Here is a 19976-nt window from a genome sequence, read left to right as displayed (position 1 = left end):
AGACAGCTTTATTTGCATTAATTGGTTGTAAGAGTCCTGACAGTCATACTGCAGTAAGAGCAGTCTATAGTCTAGCCTCAAATGACAGACACTTCACAGGTACTTATTTGATTTCAAGCTTCTGTAAGTTTTTAAAAACCTATGGAGATTAAAAAACAGTTCACTGCTGAATACGTTTAAAATAAAGGAACCTTAATCTTTCTCTCCACATATGGTTTCAGATTTTCACATCATGCAAGTGTAAGCTTTTTGTGGTGAACAGCATGGGGCTGTTTGTACATGGTAATCATGTAATCAAAACCTGCCGCTTGCTATGAACTTCAGCTTTCTAAATAAAATTTCCATTAAAAATTCTGTGGCCTTTAAGTGCAAGCTATTGAAGAGAGAAGAGCATTACACTGGTATAAAAAACTCTTTAAGTCTTTCACCAATTAATATACAAATTTGAATGCTGGAGACAGTGTGGCCATTGGTTAATTCAGCTAATCTATTAGTACAAATCATTTGGCAAAATGTCTAATGTGTCCATAACAAAGTCCAGAGATAGGACTGATGAAAACAGATAGATAAAAGTTAGTACAGATGTGTGTTAGTACAGCTGAATTTTGGCTGCTTAATGCAGATGAGACAAAGGATGTAATATAACACTGAATGGAAGAATTGTGAACAACCCAACGGGCACTCTTACTTATATTCAAAAGCAAATAAAATTACATTAAAGAAAGGATAAAATTCATCAATTTCATTTTTATTTTTATAAATATACACTAAAAGGATAAATCAAACATTGGAACTAAGCATCATGATATATCTTATTCACTTTGTGCTAAAGAGTTCTAGAGTTTTAAATGGTTTAGGGCTTAAGCAAATACCTAATTTGCAGGGTGAAAAGTATTCCCTCTGAAGAATAATTTTTAACTATGGATTTTTTTCACTTTCTTCTGAATTTTGAAATTCACATTTCTGTTTAGATTGTATTATAAAGTCATCACACTGTGACAAGCATTTACTTACATAAAGGGAAATGCAGAGCTGTTTCAGAAAATGTTTGGGTTTAGGTTATATACTATCTAGGATAATTCTCATTAAAAGGAGGAATGTTTGATAATATAGCTCAAGAAAACTACTGATAAAATAATGACAGAGGATGAAATTTGAAGGGAAAAATAGTTTTTTCCCCTGCCATTTTCCATTTTTTCATTTACTATTTTGTCTGAAAAACATATAATGGACTTGATGAGAACTAGTTGGCATAAGCTAACTTTTTAGCCTGTATGGTTAAATATTAGCACTCTGACAAGGTAGTCTTTTCAATATTTTAGATTCTGAGGGTACCTATTTTTTTTTCTCCCAGTATATTAGACTGGATCACAATATTCTTCTTTCGCATATTAAAACTGGCTATTCCTGATACCAATGAAAATTGTATTCCAGGAACACCATAACAAACTACTCTTTTTGTGAGCATCTGCTTGTAGCAGAATTATTGGACTAAACCTTTTCATGCTTTTGTCTTTGACTTAAATTTCCTCTTCATTTTTTTTGAAATTAAATAAGTCCAATTTTAATTGACATTCTTCAGAGCTGTGTAGTGATCCTGCGCTCTTTCCTTAATCTTTACAATGAATTCACAATACCGTCTAGTCTTCTTTACACACAAACCCCCCAAAAAACACACAACAAAACACCACTATTCCAAATGAGGATTTATTCTATTTCTTGAACAGCAGCTTGATATGCTTTTAACTTTTGATGAACAACCTGTCTGTGCAAAATTATATGCAGTAACTACACCTATGTGATCGTTATTGCTGTGACTCCCTAAATATTTTGATGCCTTTGATTTCATTGCCTCTTGGTGCAACAAAAGATTTTGTACAACGCATGAACTATATTCCACTACATGCATGACTACATGCAAATTGGTGAGTTTAACTGTTGGTTTGCTATAGGCCAATCATAGACCCCAAGAACTACTGCAATCAGTAAATTGCTCTGTATGATTGTGCATTCAGTAAGCACTAGATGGCAGCATATCAATTAAGTGTAATTTTAATGAATGAGATGTATCTCTTTTCCTGTCAAAAGGCTGTGTATTAGTTGATTGACTTGGTTAGGACTATTTTACAGTACTGCTGTTTGAGTGGAGAATGTGATGGAGAAGTGATGGAGGATGCTGCATCCCTGGCAGTCTTCAAAGCCAGATTGGATGGGTCTTTTGAGAAATCTGGTCTACTGGAAGGTGTCCCTGCCCATGACAAGGGGGCTGGAACGAGATGAGCTTTAAGGTCCCTTCCAACCCAAACTATTCTATGACCCTATGATTTTACATGGATGTTGATGGCATTGTATTTGATATAGAATCATAGAATAGTTAGGGTTGGAAAGGACCTCAAGATTATCTAGTTCCAACCCGCCTGCCATGGGCAGGGACACCTCACCCTAGACCATGTTGGCCAAAGTTCTGTCCAACCTGGCCTTAAACACTGCCAGGGATAGAGCATTCACCACTTCTTTGGGCAACCTGTTCCAGTGCCTCACCACCCTCACAGTAAAGAACTTCTTCCTTGTATCTAACCTGAACTTCCCCTGTTCAAGTTTAAACCCATTACCCCTTGTCCTATCTCTACAGTCCCTAATGAAAAGTCCCTCTCTGATATCCTTGTAGGCCCCCTTCAGATACTGGAAGGCTGCTATGAGGCCTCCACACAGATTTCTCTTCCCCAGGCTGAACAGCCCCAACTTTCTCAACCTGTCTTCATATGGGAGGTACTAAGCTCTCTTATCATCCTCATTGGCCCTCCTCTGGACTTGCTCCATGTCGTTCATATGTTGAGGACACCAGAACTGCACACAATACTCCAAGTGAGGTCTCATGAGAGCAGAGTAGAGGGGCAGGATCACCTCCTTTGACCTGCTGGTCATGCTCCTTTTGATGCAGCCCAGGATACGGTTGGCTTTCTGGGCTGTGAGATATCCTACCTTCCAGTTCATATCTATGATGAAAACTACCTTTGCTTCATTTTTTCAAGAAAATAATGTTTTAACAAGTGAAGTAAGAATGAACAAAATAAAAATCTACACTCTTTTAAAGTAAAATGATCAAGAAAAAAAAAACAACAAAAAACAAACCAAAAAACAATGACTGAGATGACCTCTGTGAACAAGGAGCCTACTGTAATGGTCCTGCTTATCTGCATGGTATGTTTTGTTAAAGACTGAATGTTGTAAATCCTTTGTTTTTTTTTTGTGTGAGTGTGTGTAGGCTGTACTCGAAGACTGCGCAGAATGTATTTATTAAGGTATCTGTGTTGAAGGGTGGAGCTCCACCATCAGCTTTGCCTACTGCTGACTGGGATGGTGCAGCTTTCTTCAAGAAATCCCTGCTGCAGGTTTCTGCTACCTTTGCATCATGATCACATGGCTACAAGGTGAATCTATTTTTGATGGGCCTTCTGCTTCTTTCTGCTGGTTCAGTGAATGGAACCCACTCAGTATAGAAACATGATTGCCTTATCCAGTGCACAGGAAGCAACACAATTCTACAGGTTTCAGAGTAGGAGTTGGTCCACTTCTTTCATAGTCATCTCGGAGACACACCGTATGTGAAATCCAAACCTTCACATCACTGGGCCTCGGATCTGCTCATCAAGATCTCTGCTTTGCATCTCAGTAGTTTGCAGTACTAATATGAATCAAAGCCATGACCAACACTTTTTTCCATTCATAATGCTTACTTGAGCTAGAACTTCCTTTTTCCGTGGCACTAAAATGAACTTGTCATCTACCAGGAGCTCTGCACTGTTCAGAACTGACGACAAGCACCTGACTTCTCTATTAAGCAGGACTCAGAAGTGTCACACCATTTGGCCCTTCTTTTCCAGAACTGTTTAAAGCCTGTTTACTAGACTGTGTGACACATCAAGTCTTTCTGGAAATTACACCATGTCTGCTTTTGAACACTGAAAAAATAGTTCTAAGCTACTAATTTCCATCATCATCATTATAAGGTCCATGAATTTCACAGAGTAAATTTTACCCTTCACCTATTGTCATTAAGTGTGTATCATTCTTAGTGCTGCAGCAATTTCTAACACAGAAGAATAATGCTACAAAAGGCTAAATATTTTTATCCATACTTAATTGTATTTAACTGGTTTTGGTCACTGTACAGTTTATTTTTGATAGCAGCTGCTTTGCTATTCCTTACTTCACATTCCCAATTTACACGTCTTATTTTTTCTCTCACTGCCTACTCTCCAGTACGTATTCCTCTGCAATCCCTCTGCAGTCTGGTCCCTATCTCAATCTGCTGCATGCATTTTCTTGCTTTTCCTTTTCACATTACTTTTCAGTGTAATTCTTCTCAACTGGATTCATGTCCTTAGCTTAGCGATCCTCTGAAATTTGAAAACAATCCACTCTCCTGGGGAAGCAGAAATCTTTTCCCCTAGAGTGAGGTCTTTCAGGATTAGTTAATGCTGGGTTAATGCTGATATTCTTACTGGTGTCTTAGATAAAAAAATGCAGTAATACCTAATGCCTGTGTTGACCTCAAGTCCCATCATGAATTCCACATAGGTCCTTGTGGATTAATTTAGATGCAGGGGCCTTAGCTATTTGCAAGTCTGTTGCTGGATGTAATGTTACTGGGGGTGAAACGCACAGGGAAAAATGGATGTGTGCCCTGAAATATTTTGGATAAGTACGTACTTATTTTTAAATACATTTTATAAATAACCCACAACTAAATTCAGTAAGATGCAAATATAATGGATAACATAACAGCTAATAAAGTGACAAAGAACCTTGTTTTTCTGTTTGAAGCAACAGGAGTACAGAGAGGTACATACGCCTTCAATTCTGGCCCCTTCTTGTCTTCTTCCTCTTGCATGAGAAGAATTGCAGCCTTAGCAGCATCTTCTCATAAGCATTCTGCCCACATCATTAAGAAGGTATGACTTCTTAGTATCTTAAAAAAGAGTAAATGCTCTTACAAATGTATTTTTGTCCTTTTTGGAGTAGTCTTTCTAAACTGCAATTGTCAGAAATACTAGTAAGAACTTATGCCAGTGCTCTGTGTGGCTAAATCTAATTCAGATTTCTTTTAACATGACCACGTCAGAAAGGTGCTTGATCCCTTAAAGATGCTTATGAACCACTGTGTATACATGCAGTTACATTCATTTTTATCAGGATTGTTTATTCCTTTTGTAGGACTGCGTAACTTGTGGAACTGTCTTGCTGAAAAGCAGAGCTTTGCTGGCATAGCTTCATTTTCAGTAGATGTACTTCATTGACCTGTAGCATCAGGATTTCAACAGTAAAGTATTTCTAATGTCAATATATCCAAAGAACCATGCAATCATAAATAAGTGTTGGCAGCATTCCTTTGGAGCTCTCTAAACAAGTGAGAAAGTACCAACAGTTGTTACAGTGGCACTCCTAAACATGACAAGGAATTTCCTCAGTAAATGGAGCAATCTGAGTTGCTGCAGCATAAACAAAAATGGCAGGTGTTTCATCATAGTTAAGAAATGTAGCCTATTTCCTTTCAAAACTACATAGATACACACCCACACACATATGTAAATGTAATTTTTCTTTGAAAGTTCTTTTCTAAGAAAAGGTGTTGGATCAGTCAGAATCCCATAAAAATCCAAACATTGTATTTAAAGGATATGTTTTTCCATGGGTAGGTATAGAAGTTTTTTGCCATAAATACATAACACAGTTTGGCTTCAGTCTTTTTTTTGTTTGAGCTGTTCATGATTCTTTTCAGTGTTATTGAAGTACAAAGACATAATATTAGAAAAAAAAAAATAAAATAGAACCCTGCCCTATTTTGATTTTCTCCATCATAGAAGTTGCTTCAACTGACATTAAACATTTGGCTCAAAAGCCAAAACAACACTGCAAGAAAACAAAAGAAGACTCAGGTTGAAAATGCTTAATGAATGTTAGTAAACAGTTCTACTATGTTAACAAGGGCTAGAATCTGCACCTGCCTATATGCTTGCAGGAGCTATATGTGAGTAGTGAACAAAAATTCCCTCAACAGGTTCCAGGCAAGTTTAAGATGGCTTCATAATCTAATGCGAACCCTTAAACACTGTTACTAGTAGGATTCACTTGGGTCTTATGGATCAGTAAAAGCTAGGATCTTTGTCTTACAAAGTAACAGGCATTTACTGTAGGGCACAGAAACCTGAAATTGTGATGTGACAGTCATCAGCATCTCTTTGACCTGCTTAGGAACTCAGAACTCACTGACATGATGCCACATGGAACCAGCTGAATTTTAAACCTCAATTTTGGAGTGCATTATTGTTAGCTGGCCCCTTTGGAGGAGACTGCCCTGCAAGCAGTTGCATCTTTCAAATCTTTAACAAGTACCCTGTCTTCTCCAATACAACCTAGAGATAAATCTAATGGTCTCTTGAGAAGAGACAAATTTAGCAGTTACGAAGCACAGACTTTGTAAAAACAGGCAGTGACAATTAACAATTATTTAATTTACAAAAACCTCCAGTGGAAACCCATTGACATAATTCTGAAGTGTTCCCAGATCAAACATCACAGTGTATTGAAAGAAGATTGCTAAACTGAGAAAAATAAAATGACATTTTTCAAGGAAGGAATATCATTACATTGGCAAACATGAAAATGACAAATTAAAATACATTTAGTTTTAATAACCTGTGACTTTATTAGAAACACTGGGGAAGGCTTTACATATGCATCTGTAATATTCCTCACCTGAAACACACCCACCATTTTCTGTTTTGCCCTCTACTTAAATTTGCTGTTCTCAAACTCCTCTCACTCTCAGAAAAATAGCGTTGGTCTGTTAGTGACAGATTTATTAGTTTCAGAGCTACTTTGTCAACATAAAATCTCTTATTCCAGTGAAGACACATTTTATTTTCACAGACGCTATCAGATTTAAATGCCTGAATTGCATTCAGCTTGCTAAACACATCTTCCACTACACAACCCTGTAAGATTTAGAAAGTAACTTACAGAGGTTTAACTACATTAAATTCTTCTTGAATGCTGCAAGTCAGAAGTTGCTTAAGTAGTATTTTTTATTACTGCTTGAATTAGTGTTGCTTATAAAGGTGCATATTTGAAATAGATCACTGTCCTGTTCGTGTTTCTTTTTGCCCTTCTGCATCACAGAAGCTACTGAATTAAACATTAAAACACAACTCAAGTACTTGATGCTCAACGTCAGCAACGTTTGTGATAGTATGAATATAGACAGAAGGGCTGCTGTTCTAAGCGGCACAGCTGCTGTTCTGCTGGACAGGATCGAATAAAAACGGATGAGATCTAACAGGTCACTGCAAAGCAGAGCACCAGCGCTGCAGCCGTTCAACTGCAGCATCTTTCTTCACCCCAATGCACGTTCAGGCTTTGCTTTGGTCTCTGCTGAAGCTGCAGCCACCCGCATGATCCGGTGTCAGGCCAGCTCCACGGCTGGCCTGGGACGAAGCTCAAGACAGTCCTCCACAAGTGTGCACCTGGGGATGGGTCTTGTCACAGAGGCCTGTGTCGTTTATAGAAATGCACGAGCCGTGGTTCCAGGGACTTAAGCACCCCTGCACCCCCACGCGAGTGCCCCAAGTCATCCACACTGGGCGGAGGTCCCCCTGGCCTGGGCACCCTGTGGGCCGTGGCCCCGTGCAAGACAGTGGGACGCGCCCGGCCCGGCCCGGCCCGGCCCGAGCCTCTGCTCTCCTGGGCGGTGGGAGATGCGCGCTCGTCTGTCTTATGGTCGAGAAGGGCATCACTCCCAGGCTCCTGCCACTTGAAAGCCATGCTTCTCCCAACAAAGGGCAGCAGCACCTCATCCTCCTCTTCCTAAAGCCCCGGGGACGGGGTTGCGCCCACCGAGTGGCAGCAAGCCACAGCCCCTAGGACACCCAACGCAGCCCCCGGGCGGGAGGCTTCGGCGCTGGTCAGCCTGCCCATTTGGGACCGGGACCGGGGCCACCAGCACCACTTGAGGAACAATCACCCTCCTCACCTCACGCTGGCCGGGCACCCCCACTGTCCCCCACAGCCGCGCCTGCGCGCCGCGGCCCGTCCCCGCCACCGCCCTCCCGCGGGCGGGAACCCGGAAGTGGGCAGCGCTGGCGGCTCCCGGCGGGTAGCGGGGGTCCGCCGGTCGGGCGCAGCCGGCACCCCGCGGCGGGGCAGCGGCAGCTGGCATGGTGCTGGTGGCAGCGCGCCGCGCCCGCATTGCACGCAAGAAGTCTGAGCGGAGCCGCGATGGAGATGTTGCTGCCGCCCGTGTGAGTGCTGCGACGGGGCGGGCGGGCAGGCTGCAGGGCTCCCGGAGACCGCCGGGACAGCGGTGCTGAGCACTACGCTGTGCAGTGCCGTTGGATGGGGTCTCGGGGCCGGGCCCAGCCGCCTAGCAGCGAGCACTGTGGCGTGGCCGGCCCGCTCGGGCCCCTCGGTACTGGGCGGGGAGCGATGCCAGCGGGCGGGAGGGACCCACGCTCAGACCCGGCCGCGGCGGCAGCTCTGGCGGGAGTGTCGTGTCGTGTCGTGTCACGGCCCCGTGGCGGAGCCGGTGTCTCGTGCCGGCGGGACAGGGCTCCCCAGGGCCGGCACGGCCGCCGGGTGGTTTGCGGTGTCCCGTCGTGCGGCTGCGGTGCCCGGGCGGTGTGTGCGGGGCGGCAATCGCTCGGGCTGGGCCGCGGCCGCGGCCACTGTTGCCTCCGCGGGCGGCAGGCAGGGCTGCGGGTCCCCCTTTGCCCAGCCGCTTTCCCGGGCAGCTTCCAGCGTGCGGGGACGCGCTGCTTATTTTTTTCTCTCCTCCCCCTCACTCCTTCTGCTTCCTCCATATGTGGTCCCGAATTACTCCCTGTTTGACTCAGCAGTCATGTACATCGCGCTCTCGGTTTTCTGATTATCTGGTTAAGCATCTTTTTTAGTAGCAGTGAGCTATGCAAGCCACGTATTTATAGCTGCATTTCAGTTGGGTCCATCCAGTGTTTTATATGCTACAGTTCAGCGTAGCTTCATCCTGCGCCTTTGGGAGGCAGTTTTCAGGTATGCTGTGGGTTGAGGTTCTTGAGAACAAACCAGCTGCAGACAGCTTTGACCCAGCTGGGGAAACGGTAAGAAAGATTGCAATAACTTAAAGCAGACTAGCAGTTCTTGAAACAGAAGGCATATGACTGATGGTCTGGTAGGCTTCATTACCTTAAAACAAAGTCATTCTTTGTGACTGACTAATAAAACTTCAGCAAATGAATTTATGCTTCATAGGAACTTCTCCAGCTATAGTTTGCTTGACAGCTCTTTACAGGCAACTCCGACCACTTTTTTTGCTTGCATATCTGCATGTGGTGTGTATATAGTCTGTACGCATATGCAGATAGTATACATCAGTATCTGGTGCATTGCTCTGGGATGTAAAAAGGTGCCACAGAAGATGTGAATTGAAAAGTCCGTGCTATAAGTAAAAGCTGGATCTCTTGCTCACAGTTGATCTTAGTTTTGAATGTTTCCTGAAGTTATTAATTTCAATATATAATTTTTTTGAATGCCAGTCGCTAGATATGTCACATAATTAGAACAGTAATATTCAGTCTAAAGGTGTTTGCTAGATAGGTCGTGGGTTTGGGGTTTTTTTGACCTCTATAGTAGCATGTGTATGCACTCTATAACATGTAACTTATTTTTTTTTTCCCCAATTGATGCAAAATTGCTGTCTGTTACTTGCCCCCTTTCAGTAATGAGTTGTATAATTTTCAAAATTGAGCATGAAACTTTACTTCATAGAAGTTTGATAGTGCAATATTGTAAGTTGGTGGTACTTTGAGTTCTGTAGTTGGACCTTGCTTTGTTAGCTGGTGTTTTACAGAGACTTTTTTTCTATTCCTTTGTTGCTTGATGCAGTTTCATGTTGTTTTGCTCCAGAACTTTGTAGATAGTTTTGGAATCATGAAAAGTAGAACCAACAACTTTGCAGATGGTTCTATGTTAAAATCTTAATGTATTGTTGACTTTTTCTTGTAAGCTTCTTTAAGCATTCCCAAATAAAGCGTTTTAGGTATGGTAGAAGAGAGACTGGAATTATGGGAGCCAATGCATATGTTCAATTTGACTAGTGTTATCTAAAGCAAGTAAGGTTGAGTTTTCATTTGGAATCAGATCTCTGATATACTAAGAGTCAGTTGCCAAGTCACCAGGTGACTTCAGCGACTTTGATTATTTCCAGTTCACAAGTTCAGGAATAGAGTTACAATACTGTAAGTGAAAACATCACTGATGTTTACTTCTAAGTACTACAATTGCAATTTGCCTTGTAAGAATAACATTGTGATTGGAAACACAGAACTCACTGGCTTGGCGTGAAAAACCCTCTTGCTGTTTGGACAGTCCTGGACATGGAGGGGTGCACATAATCATTTTTCTACAGGAATTAGTGTCTGTAGAACTTGGGTATTTCTTACAGAAAGTGATACCTGTAGGTAGAGCTCATGATTTTTCACACTGCTAATTTTTTGTCTTGGTATTTTGAGTGGGTTTTAGAGATTAAGAAAAATTAAGAGGTTGGTCACTTGCCTTTCAAAACACCAAGTGGATCTGCAAAACTACCCAGTTTTTCTCATACTCTTATGCTGCTACTAGGGAAAGCCTGGACAATTATAGTAGTCATCATGTGGTCTTCCTGTCAGAAATGAGCTAGGAGCTGCCTGAACTGGTAAGGAAGGTCCTGGTGGAAGGGTAGAGAGCAGCTTTTTTTCTTGCAGGTGGTGAAAGCATTGAGAGGCTGGGGTGATGGATACTGTGTTCTGCCATCTATCTGTGTGGGCACCAGGCTAAAATTTCCCTAACCTCCGCTTCTCCTCTCACGTAATGGCTTATTGGACATATTCTAGGGCATCATCTTCATGTTTTCCTTACTGAAGGTTACTGTTAGCCCTGAGTGCCTCTGTCAACCTCACTTGCATATTTTCCAACTTATACTGTTGGTAATAAGGAAACCAAGATTGCTTGGAGTAAAGAATAAGTTGAAGTGTAAATCTTTTCCTCCTCCCCAGGATGAAGCTGGAGAAAATGAGTGACAGAACTGGAGATTAGCAGAAGCATTAACTTACTCCTTTTTTTTTTTTTTTTTTTTTCCCCTCTGATTTTTTCCCAGATGTACCAAACTTTGCCATCAGAAGCCCTTGGATCTGAAAGATGATAACACTGAAATCCACTGTCCTGTTACAGTAAATCCATGGCACATGAAGAAAGCTTTTAAAGTTATGAATGAATTAAGAAGGTATTACTTCACTGCGTTCATCTACCTGGAGTCCATAACACATTTTTACTTTCATTTGCATTTATTAATAATAATAGTTTGTTTATTAAGAACATTCAAATCCAGAAGTGTAGGTGATGAGATGTCTTGCATATACAATGAAGTGATAGCTGAATGATAATCATGTGATGATAGCGTTAATGCATGCAGTATGTTTTTGCCCCTCATAAGTTAATCAAAACCTCGTTTGTGAGACTTGAAAAATACTTTGAGGTTGTATTCAAGGAGTTACAGCTACTGATCATGCCTTGTAGTTGATCGTGGACAAATGAAAAGTGATTCTGTAGTTGAGCCTAAGGCTCTTTGTGTGCCTGTTGCTGATTTTTGTGGTAGGCTGCTAACTGGAAAATGTAAAAATTTTGTAGTCTGGAGACATAAGTCAGAGTCTAACAAATGTAAAACAGCCAACAGCACATTTTCATAGAATCATAGAATGGTTTTGGTTAGAAGGGACCTTAAATATCATCTGGTTGCAACCCCCCTGTCATGGGCAGGGACATCTTCCACTAGACCAGATTGCTCAAAGCCCCATCCAACCTGACCTTGAACACTTCCAAGGATAGGGCAACCTGTTCCAATGTCTCACCACCCTCATAGTGAAGAATTTTCCCCTAATATCTAACCTAAATCTGCCCTCTTTCAGCTTTCTTAGTTATCCTTTGCTTGCCCCTAGAGAGAAATTAACGAATTCCCAAATCAAATATTGGAAGCAATTTTTCTCAATAAAGTTTTATAAGACCTTGACTGATACTACCATCAGTTTCAGCAAAACTGGGAAACTGGTGCTGATGCTGTTCTCTTAGCGCCCATATTGATTTATTTTCTACATATGAGTAGGTGAGATGGTGTTGAAAACTGTGACAGCTGGTAATTAGAGCTCAGTTGTGAGCTCTGGTAATTAGGACTCACAACTATTACTGACAGTAATTCGGCTTTATAACTAACAGCAACAATTGAGAAATTAAATAAATAAAATACTTCTTCAGCATAGACGGTACTAGAGGCTGTGAAAATCCCGGAGTCCTTTGTTATTTCCCATGTAAGATTGAAAACGGGAGAGGCTTCACCTGAAAAAAAGACAGTAACTGATACTCTGTTAAAGTATGCCTCTGCCTTTGATCTTCGCTGTTCCATACGGGTAAATCTTTAGATACTGTGATCAGATCAATGTGTTTATCTGGCTGAAAGTTTATATTGTACTGGAAGATTGAAGAAAATTATTCGCTGAATATAAATGACTGAAATCCAGCTCAAAGACTTCCATAGTCTGAGGCTAATGGGACAAGAGCAGAGTCTTTTTGTCTAGTATGTTATCAGCCTAGTTACCTTGTGTTGAAAGGACTGATACTTGTTGCTTAATCTTACTTACGCCCTTGGCTTTTTCAAGGGTCCCAGTAACCAGAATCAGTGTCTCAGGAGTGCAGCAGAGCCTGGCTAGAACCAATAGCCATGACTTCCAAAGGGTAGGCAAGATTTTAAATGAAGAAACAGTTTGCCAGAATGAATCTTACAGGTTTTGGAAGTCAGAAACCTTAACCCACATTTTGTTGTATTGTGAGTATAAGAGATTTACGGTCTTACAACAGAGTGTATTGTTGAAGGCTGTGGATTATTTTCAGAATATATTTTAGTTTCCATGGTTACTTAAATTCGAATTGCTGTAGAAGCAATTTAAGCAATTTTGTCTTACATTTATAAGTAGTTAAAGTTGTAACAGGAGCAATGCCGTGCAAACCTTAACTCTAGTTCTTAGCAAGGTAGTTAATGCAGAAGTGTTTACTGTTTGAGTACAGCTTTTAAAATAGTAAGTGCTAATTAGATAGTGTTATAAACATTAAATATTTGCTTTTATCTATTGGAAATAAACTGAAATATTTTATGCTTCATTACTCTAAATGAAGACCTAATACTAATAAAGTAAATTATATTTTCAATTTTATTGACTACATTTTTAAAGTGGTTTCTCATTTCTCTTCATTACTGTAGCACAAGCAGGTATTTGCCAGAGGTATACTCTCCAGAAAGTAGTTGACTAGTGAAGAAATCATCTGCTTAAGCATCTAAAATACATTTGTTTTGCAATGCTTAAATATGTGAGTTTATATTACATTTTTGGCAGCTGTCAAGTTGCCCGGTTCTGTGAGCTCATAAGAGGGTTTTTCTGTGCCTTCAAATTTTGACGAATTTGAGTAATTTTGTCCTGGGTAGTTTTTGTCATTTTGTTACTCACCATCACCTCAACACTGAGTCAGAGAGATCGTTAGGATAGCTAATTAATTCTTGACATATGATGAAATTGCCCTCTGATGCCTATCTTTGCTCTTCATTCTAAATTGCTTTTATCGCAATGAATTTGACCTTACCTGTATTTGTTAAAATCCTCACTCTTACAAACAGCGCTTTAACAAAATCTTCTGAAGATGTAGATAATGACCTTTCTCTAGATAAACCAATGAAGAATACCCTGAAAGCTGGTAAACAGTTATTCTTAAACCTATACTTTTTTCTATTCTCCTTCCCGTATTCTCATTTCCTTTACCAAGATGGTGTACCCCCTGTGGCTCTGTTCATTTAGTTGCTCTAAACAAACAAATTAGTACAATATCACTTCAGAACTCAAGGTTTTCTAAAATAAATAGGTATGCCCTCTTGAAATGAAGGTGCTGAGTTGCTGTGGAAGCTACAAGATGCTTGGAGCAGAGCACATGTTGAAGTTTATAAGCTTGTTTCTTTAGTAGTTCATTTAGCTTGCCAGCTTTGTAGTAACAGAGCATATTCATTCACCTAATACAGTTCCAGACTAGAGATGTATCCAGACTGCATCTAAGTTACTATGTCTGTATCTGCACAGTGTAATTAAATAGCTGGAGTGTTTCATCGATGTAGTTCTTTTGCTTCTGGCTTCATTGTTATCTTTGGTATTTCTGTGCAGCTAAGTATAGAACCTTTTGTTCCTGCTGTCAGGATAAGTGCAGGTGTCTGAAAAAGCTGGGTATCTGATGACCTCTAATGTGCAGCTTTCTGTTTCAATTTCTGTATAATAAATGTAATGGTTGTTTCTAAGCTCCTCTGAATTGTGTGTTTCATTTGGGTATGGTCATTGCCTTTATAATATACATCTTTTTTTATAACCATATCACAGGCTAAATGTAGATAGTTGCTGTAGGGATTAAGAACTGAAAGAGTGAAAACATTCTAATGCCAGAATTGCAATACAGCCCCAAAGGTTACTTGTGGCCACCAAAATTGTTGGGGTGTGACCTCCGCAAGGCGAGCTTACTTGCGACTGTAATCAAAGAAATTGGGTGATTGCAGAGGCTGAGAGATCACAGAGTTTTCTTTGGACTGAGGTGAGTATCTGAGCAGTTTTATCTAGGTCTGTCAGAACAAAATGCAGCTGCTCATCCCAGTCTCTGCTACAACTCTGTGTAGTAGTTGCAAACTATCAGTAGTTGCACTCCAACTGCAAAAGATACTCAGGAAAAGTAAAAACGTATCTTTTCAGAATTACTGAGAGTAAAAATTACTGTATTGATGTACAGCTGTGACTCCATCCTTAAGGAGTATGTTCTGTTAAATCATACTTTCCCCTTTTCACTTTCTGTCCTGGCTGTGAGTTTTGCGATATGTATACTACTTCTACAGAGACACTGCTAGCATGAGAAGGAAATAAAAGACAACTGTGACTATGACTGTTTCGATGCTGGCGAGTCGCAGCCTTCTGGTGTTGTGTTGTGGTCTGTCTGCTTTCTGTCCCATGCCCACCCCATAAATTGGATCTTAGACAGTACATGGTATGGTGGATTTAAGTGGAAGAGGTATATCCAGTGGATGTAAACTGCACTGGAAACACCTGCATTATGAATGATTATAAATGAGATATTACTTTATTGCAACAAAATAGGCAGGAAAAATGTATTACAGTCACAAAGAACAAGAATGCAAAAAGATGCAGTGAAGATAAAAAGCCAGGCAAGATACGAAGTTAACCATAATAAATTCTAAACTGGTCGGAGTGGAAAAAATAATTGCTGTTGTGTGCATGGCTTGTGTGTGAAAAATGCTTGGAAAAGAGTAAACACAGGGTTGATCAAGTAATGATTTTGAACAATTAAGTAGGCATGAGCTTGAAGTGTAATGTGATACAGGCACGCTTTAATTTTGGCTTCTTTGTTATCTGTGAAATCTTATTTTTTATCTCAATTTTTTAGTGTTTGTATATAGAAAATTCTGTTTTCTATTCTAGTTATTCAAAGAAGCCTAGACGTCCAGTGAGAAAGGTTTATAAATTGCACTGATAACAAATTTTGATTATTCAATGCAGAGAACTTCTGTGCAAGAAATCACAATTCAGTTGTTTGATGTTGAGAAAGTTCTGTGTACCCCAGCACCATCTGTAATCTGAGTAATAGCCATGTGGTTGTGTAACAGCATTTAAAAACAATGCTTCATCAACATTGTCTGCCTGCCTCTTTTAGGGCATGGGGAAAGAAATTGTGTGTGATATTATATACTTTTCTGTTGTAGTTCACTTATGTGAAATTGCTTTCTCTGATATTTCTAAATAGTCAAAACTTGCTGTGTGATGTGACGATAGTAGCTGAAGACATGGAAATTGCAGCACATAGAGTTGTGTTAGCCGCCTGCAGCCCCTACTTCCATGCCATGTTTACAGGTACCAAATGTTTCAATGCTTATTATGTTCTAATCCAATCCAACTGTATAAAGCACAAAAATCAAATGACTTTTGCTTTTTAGGATTTCATTTAATTTTTAGATAAGCCAATAGGAATATTTGGGTTTCTTAATGTTTTTTTTATTTCAGTCTAAGGACATACTGGCAACCTATTTGTTGTTAGCATGATGAATGCTTTAAAAAGTCTTCTTGATTTAAACAAGTTGATCTCTTAAGCCAGGAAAAGTAGGGGGTTTATATCCTTTAGGGCTCTAGTAATCTCATGTGTCCAAATGAAGGTTAAAATAACTTTTGTGTGTTGTATAAATTATGTCCTTTAACAACTACTGCTGCTATGTTCTTCAGAGCCTGAGTACTCTAGGCTGTTAGATAAAAAAGCTTTCTGTGGCTTTGGCAGCCCATAGCTGGAGTGCATGTTTTGGTATTTTTAGGGCAATTCTCCCTGACAGATGTACTCTGCATCATTGCCACAGCTTTTCTGTGCAGGCTTGATTCTGCCTCTGCTTGGTGCATGCTGGCCAAATTACTGCTTTGCTGCTACAACAGGAATGCTGAGGGCTTGCAAGTCTGAGATAAGTTCAGGTTCATAGAAGCCTCCAGCTAAATTCCTGTGCTGTGGGTTTAGTTCCATAACAGTTATAAATCATATTGAAATCATGTGGAATTTGGTATCAAAGTGAGAATGCTACTAAATGCATGTTAAAATTAACTTCTCAAGTTTTGTCTGCTCCTTTTCAAATGTTGTGCCAATTTGCAAGTTAATGTTATCTGTCTGAAATTGAAAGAATTCTCTGCAACATATTTCTTCTGACCACCAGCTCAGGTGGAGGCAGAAATGTGACTCTTAGCCTTCCAGTATACAAACAAATTGGAGTTTGAATAACTTCCACTGTATGCAACTGGAAAATTGATGAAATTTGAAATACTGCTGTGTCCTGGGGAAGCAGCTGATTATTCTTGATTTTACATGTAAATATTTTGACTCAACCAAAGCTAGAAGTGGAGTCACTACCAGCAGCAACAATGCTTTAAAGTTGTGTGTAAAATTAAATATCTATTCCTCTAGTACTTCAAGTTTGTGTTTGAGACAAACATTGCAGGTGACTGATACATTTCCTTAATTTTTACTGCTGTCCTTAAAGTTAGAATGAAAACAGCTGCTTCTACAGTTCCTTTTCATCACCTTAGTAACTGAGACACACAAGTCTCTTTCATTAGCTGTGTATTAAAGATTAGCTGTTGTTTACTGACATATTGAAAATATTCTTTACTCACAGTATAGCTTTATATTGTGCTTTCTGTGATTAAGACATTTCTGCTTGCCCTGACTGCTCTTTCTGTGGAGAAGTTTGTTACCCATTAGGAGTGCCAGTGCAGCAGTGTCTGTGGCTACTCTCCAGATGAAATTGCTGAAATCTTGGTTCTTTCCTATCCAGTCCCTTTAAATTTTTTTTGCTTGTTTTATGTTTTTAAATGTAGGTCATCTTTGACCCCCAGCGATGTGGGAGGTGGGAAGGTTCAAAGTGTTTAATCCATCCATCTGTGGCGATGTTTGGGTAATTGGTGAACCAAACTGGTGGGAGTTTTAAATAGAAATCAGCTGTGGCTTCAAGATTTATCAACGGATCTTACACTGCTCTCACAGGTTGCTTTCAGCAAGGCCCAACTGTGGTGTTGGTGTATTTCAGCTATTCCTCACTGAAGAAAATCCTGACGTTCATCATAATTGTTATCTCCGTGAACCTTCAGTTCACACTTCTTAGGTGGATTTGTATTCTCATCCAGTAATCTGCAAGTTCAAATAAGCAAGTTTGATCTCTTAACCATCTACAACCAAATGGAAAAGTATCTTTCTCCATCCAGAATAAAATAGTGACTGAAAAGACAGTAAAAAACACTGCAGTTTTATGCTTCAGGGTTACTTCTTAACTAGAAATTAGAAGCGTATATTTAGACACATGTTTGGAGGTTACTTCCTTCTTTCTCTGAGTCATTAGGTACTGACTGCTGTGCAGGCTGGGATACAGCATTAACTGAGATCAAAACGTCTGCCTGGGGTTTTTTTCCCTGTTTGCACTTGTAATGGTAGAAGTGGCCTTATTAAATATCCAGAAAGTTACTGCTTTTAAAGTCACAAAATTTATTAAGTTAGTAAAAATTGTCCTGGGAAGATGAAACTTCTGGGACTGTGTTACTAGGAATAATTCTTCCTTCTGTATACAGTAGAATTCTTGAGAAATATGTATTGTGATCTGAGTTAAATACCCTTAAATGTTTAGAGGAAAGGATTATAAAACATCACTGAAGGGACACTTCTCTGGCTGTAGGGCCTGGCTTGGGACAAGGGTGACCTTGTTAAATAAATTTCTCCACCCTAGGTATCCTGTAGAAGAGTCTCAGGCTTTAAGCCCAATAAGGTAATTTATTTAAGTGGCACAGAGGTAGAAACAGCACCTGAGTTTAATTTTCTCTTACGTGAAGGCAGTTATCCTTAGAGAATTGCCTGTTTTCTTTGCTTCCATTCTCCATTTGTAAAATTCTGTTTAAAAAAAAAAATAAAAAAAAATAAGAAGCCTCCTTACATTACTTTGTGTGAGGAACCATATAAGCCTTTTAGATAGCCTTTCAGGAACTTCAACTCAACTAGTGCTCCTGCTTGGGAGGTTGGATCAGCGCAGTGCTTTCCTTTCTGCTCATTATATGCTCTCCATTCTGTTCATTATATGGTTTCCTGTCATGAACAACTCTGTGGAGATAAGGTGGCGCAAATTCCCAGTCATGAACTGAGTTTTTCAGCAGGTTGTCTCTAGACTGAGACAGTGTCGCAAGTGAATCTATGGTTTCCTTTATTTGATCCGTCAAACAAGTCTGGATCACAAGAGGATTCATCTAGAGTTATAGTAAGATGGCATTTCTGTTTAGCATGGAAGGTAGAAACAAGGGGGGTTTTATTTTTATTTTTCTATTATTTATTTTATTTTTTAATATATATTTTGGGTACTGTTGTTAAATAGAGAAGGTGCCTCTCCATGGCTGTAGAAGCCTTGACATAAATCTGGAAACAAACCTAATGTGCTTGCAGAATATCAAACTCTGCTCTCCCACACACACAATTTTCCCAAAGGACCACCTCCACAGAAGCTTGCATAATAAATAACTTGCAGCATACATGCTCTGAAGATCAATAGGTTTAATCTGTTCCAAACTAGAAGTAGAAACTTGGGCCCTGCAGAGGACATGCAGCAATCATCCTTCAGAGGTGTGGGGGAATGTTTCAGAACAGCAGGTGAAAAGAGAAAATTCTGCAGGGGCCGGATTTTGCTGTTTTGATGTGGTCATTCATCAGTGTTTTCTAGAATGCTAGCAGCCTCTGCTGCCATTAAGTAGTATATGGCTGTAGATGGTCTTCTGCAATTCCTACCACTTAAAATTCGATTTAAAATGCCATTCCTTACTTTTCAGCTCTAAAAAAGTCATAAATAGTGACAACAAATTTCTCAGTGATGATCTCTTTGCCAAAAGTGTTGGGTGAAATGGTAACATTTGAGTAAAATTGGGTAAAATGGTAACATTTGGCACCAATCCTAGAGACCACAGGGTAACAAACAATGAAAATGCATATGTACTTCATAAAGAAATATCAGCAGTGATCAGCATCTTCTTGCTCACTTTCCCATCCTGCCTGCTTCTGTTGTTGTATACATTAAATTTGCTACCTTAGCAATACCTTTATCTCTGGATGCCTAGGGTAAAGAAATAAGAATACATCTGATATAGAAGAATGTGAAATTGATGTATCCAGAGACTGGGATGTATTCTTCCAAAGTCAAAGTTTGTATCTCTAACAACATAACCAGTGTAGTTTGTGTTTCACTTCCCAGTGCAAGTCAGTGCACAAAGGGTTAAAGATCTGAGATGAGCAGATGTGTGGTTGGTAATCATGGAGAA

At 40.0% G+C, this 19976-nt stretch overlaps 1 protein-coding gene across 1 annotated transcript in view; it reads left to right on the top strand.

The window, feature by feature from the left end:
* The first annotated feature begins 8141 nt into the window (after positions 1–8141).
* KLHL2 (kelch like family member 2) overlaps positions 8142–19976 on the top strand; it is a 60694-nt gene continuing 48859 nt past the window's right edge. Inside the window, exons 1-3 of the mRNA XM_080630074.1 lie at positions 8142–8300; positions 11168–11293; positions 15901–16007. Coding sequence (XP_080486200.1) covers positions 8278–8300; positions 11168–11293; positions 15901–16007 — 256 coding nt within the window. The 5' untranslated portion in view covers positions 8142–8277. The remainder of the gene's footprint in view (positions 8301–11167; positions 11294–15900; positions 16008–19976) is intronic.

This window comes from Psittacula echo (assembly GCF_963264785.1).
Source record: "Psittacula echo genome assembly, chromosome: 1".
Lineage (NCBI taxonomy): Eukaryota > Metazoa > Chordata > Aves > Psittaciformes > Psittacidae > Psittacula > Psittacula echo.
The sequence above is the reverse complement of the archived record's forward strand: the minus strand, read 5'-3'. Positions and strand labels throughout refer to the sequence as shown.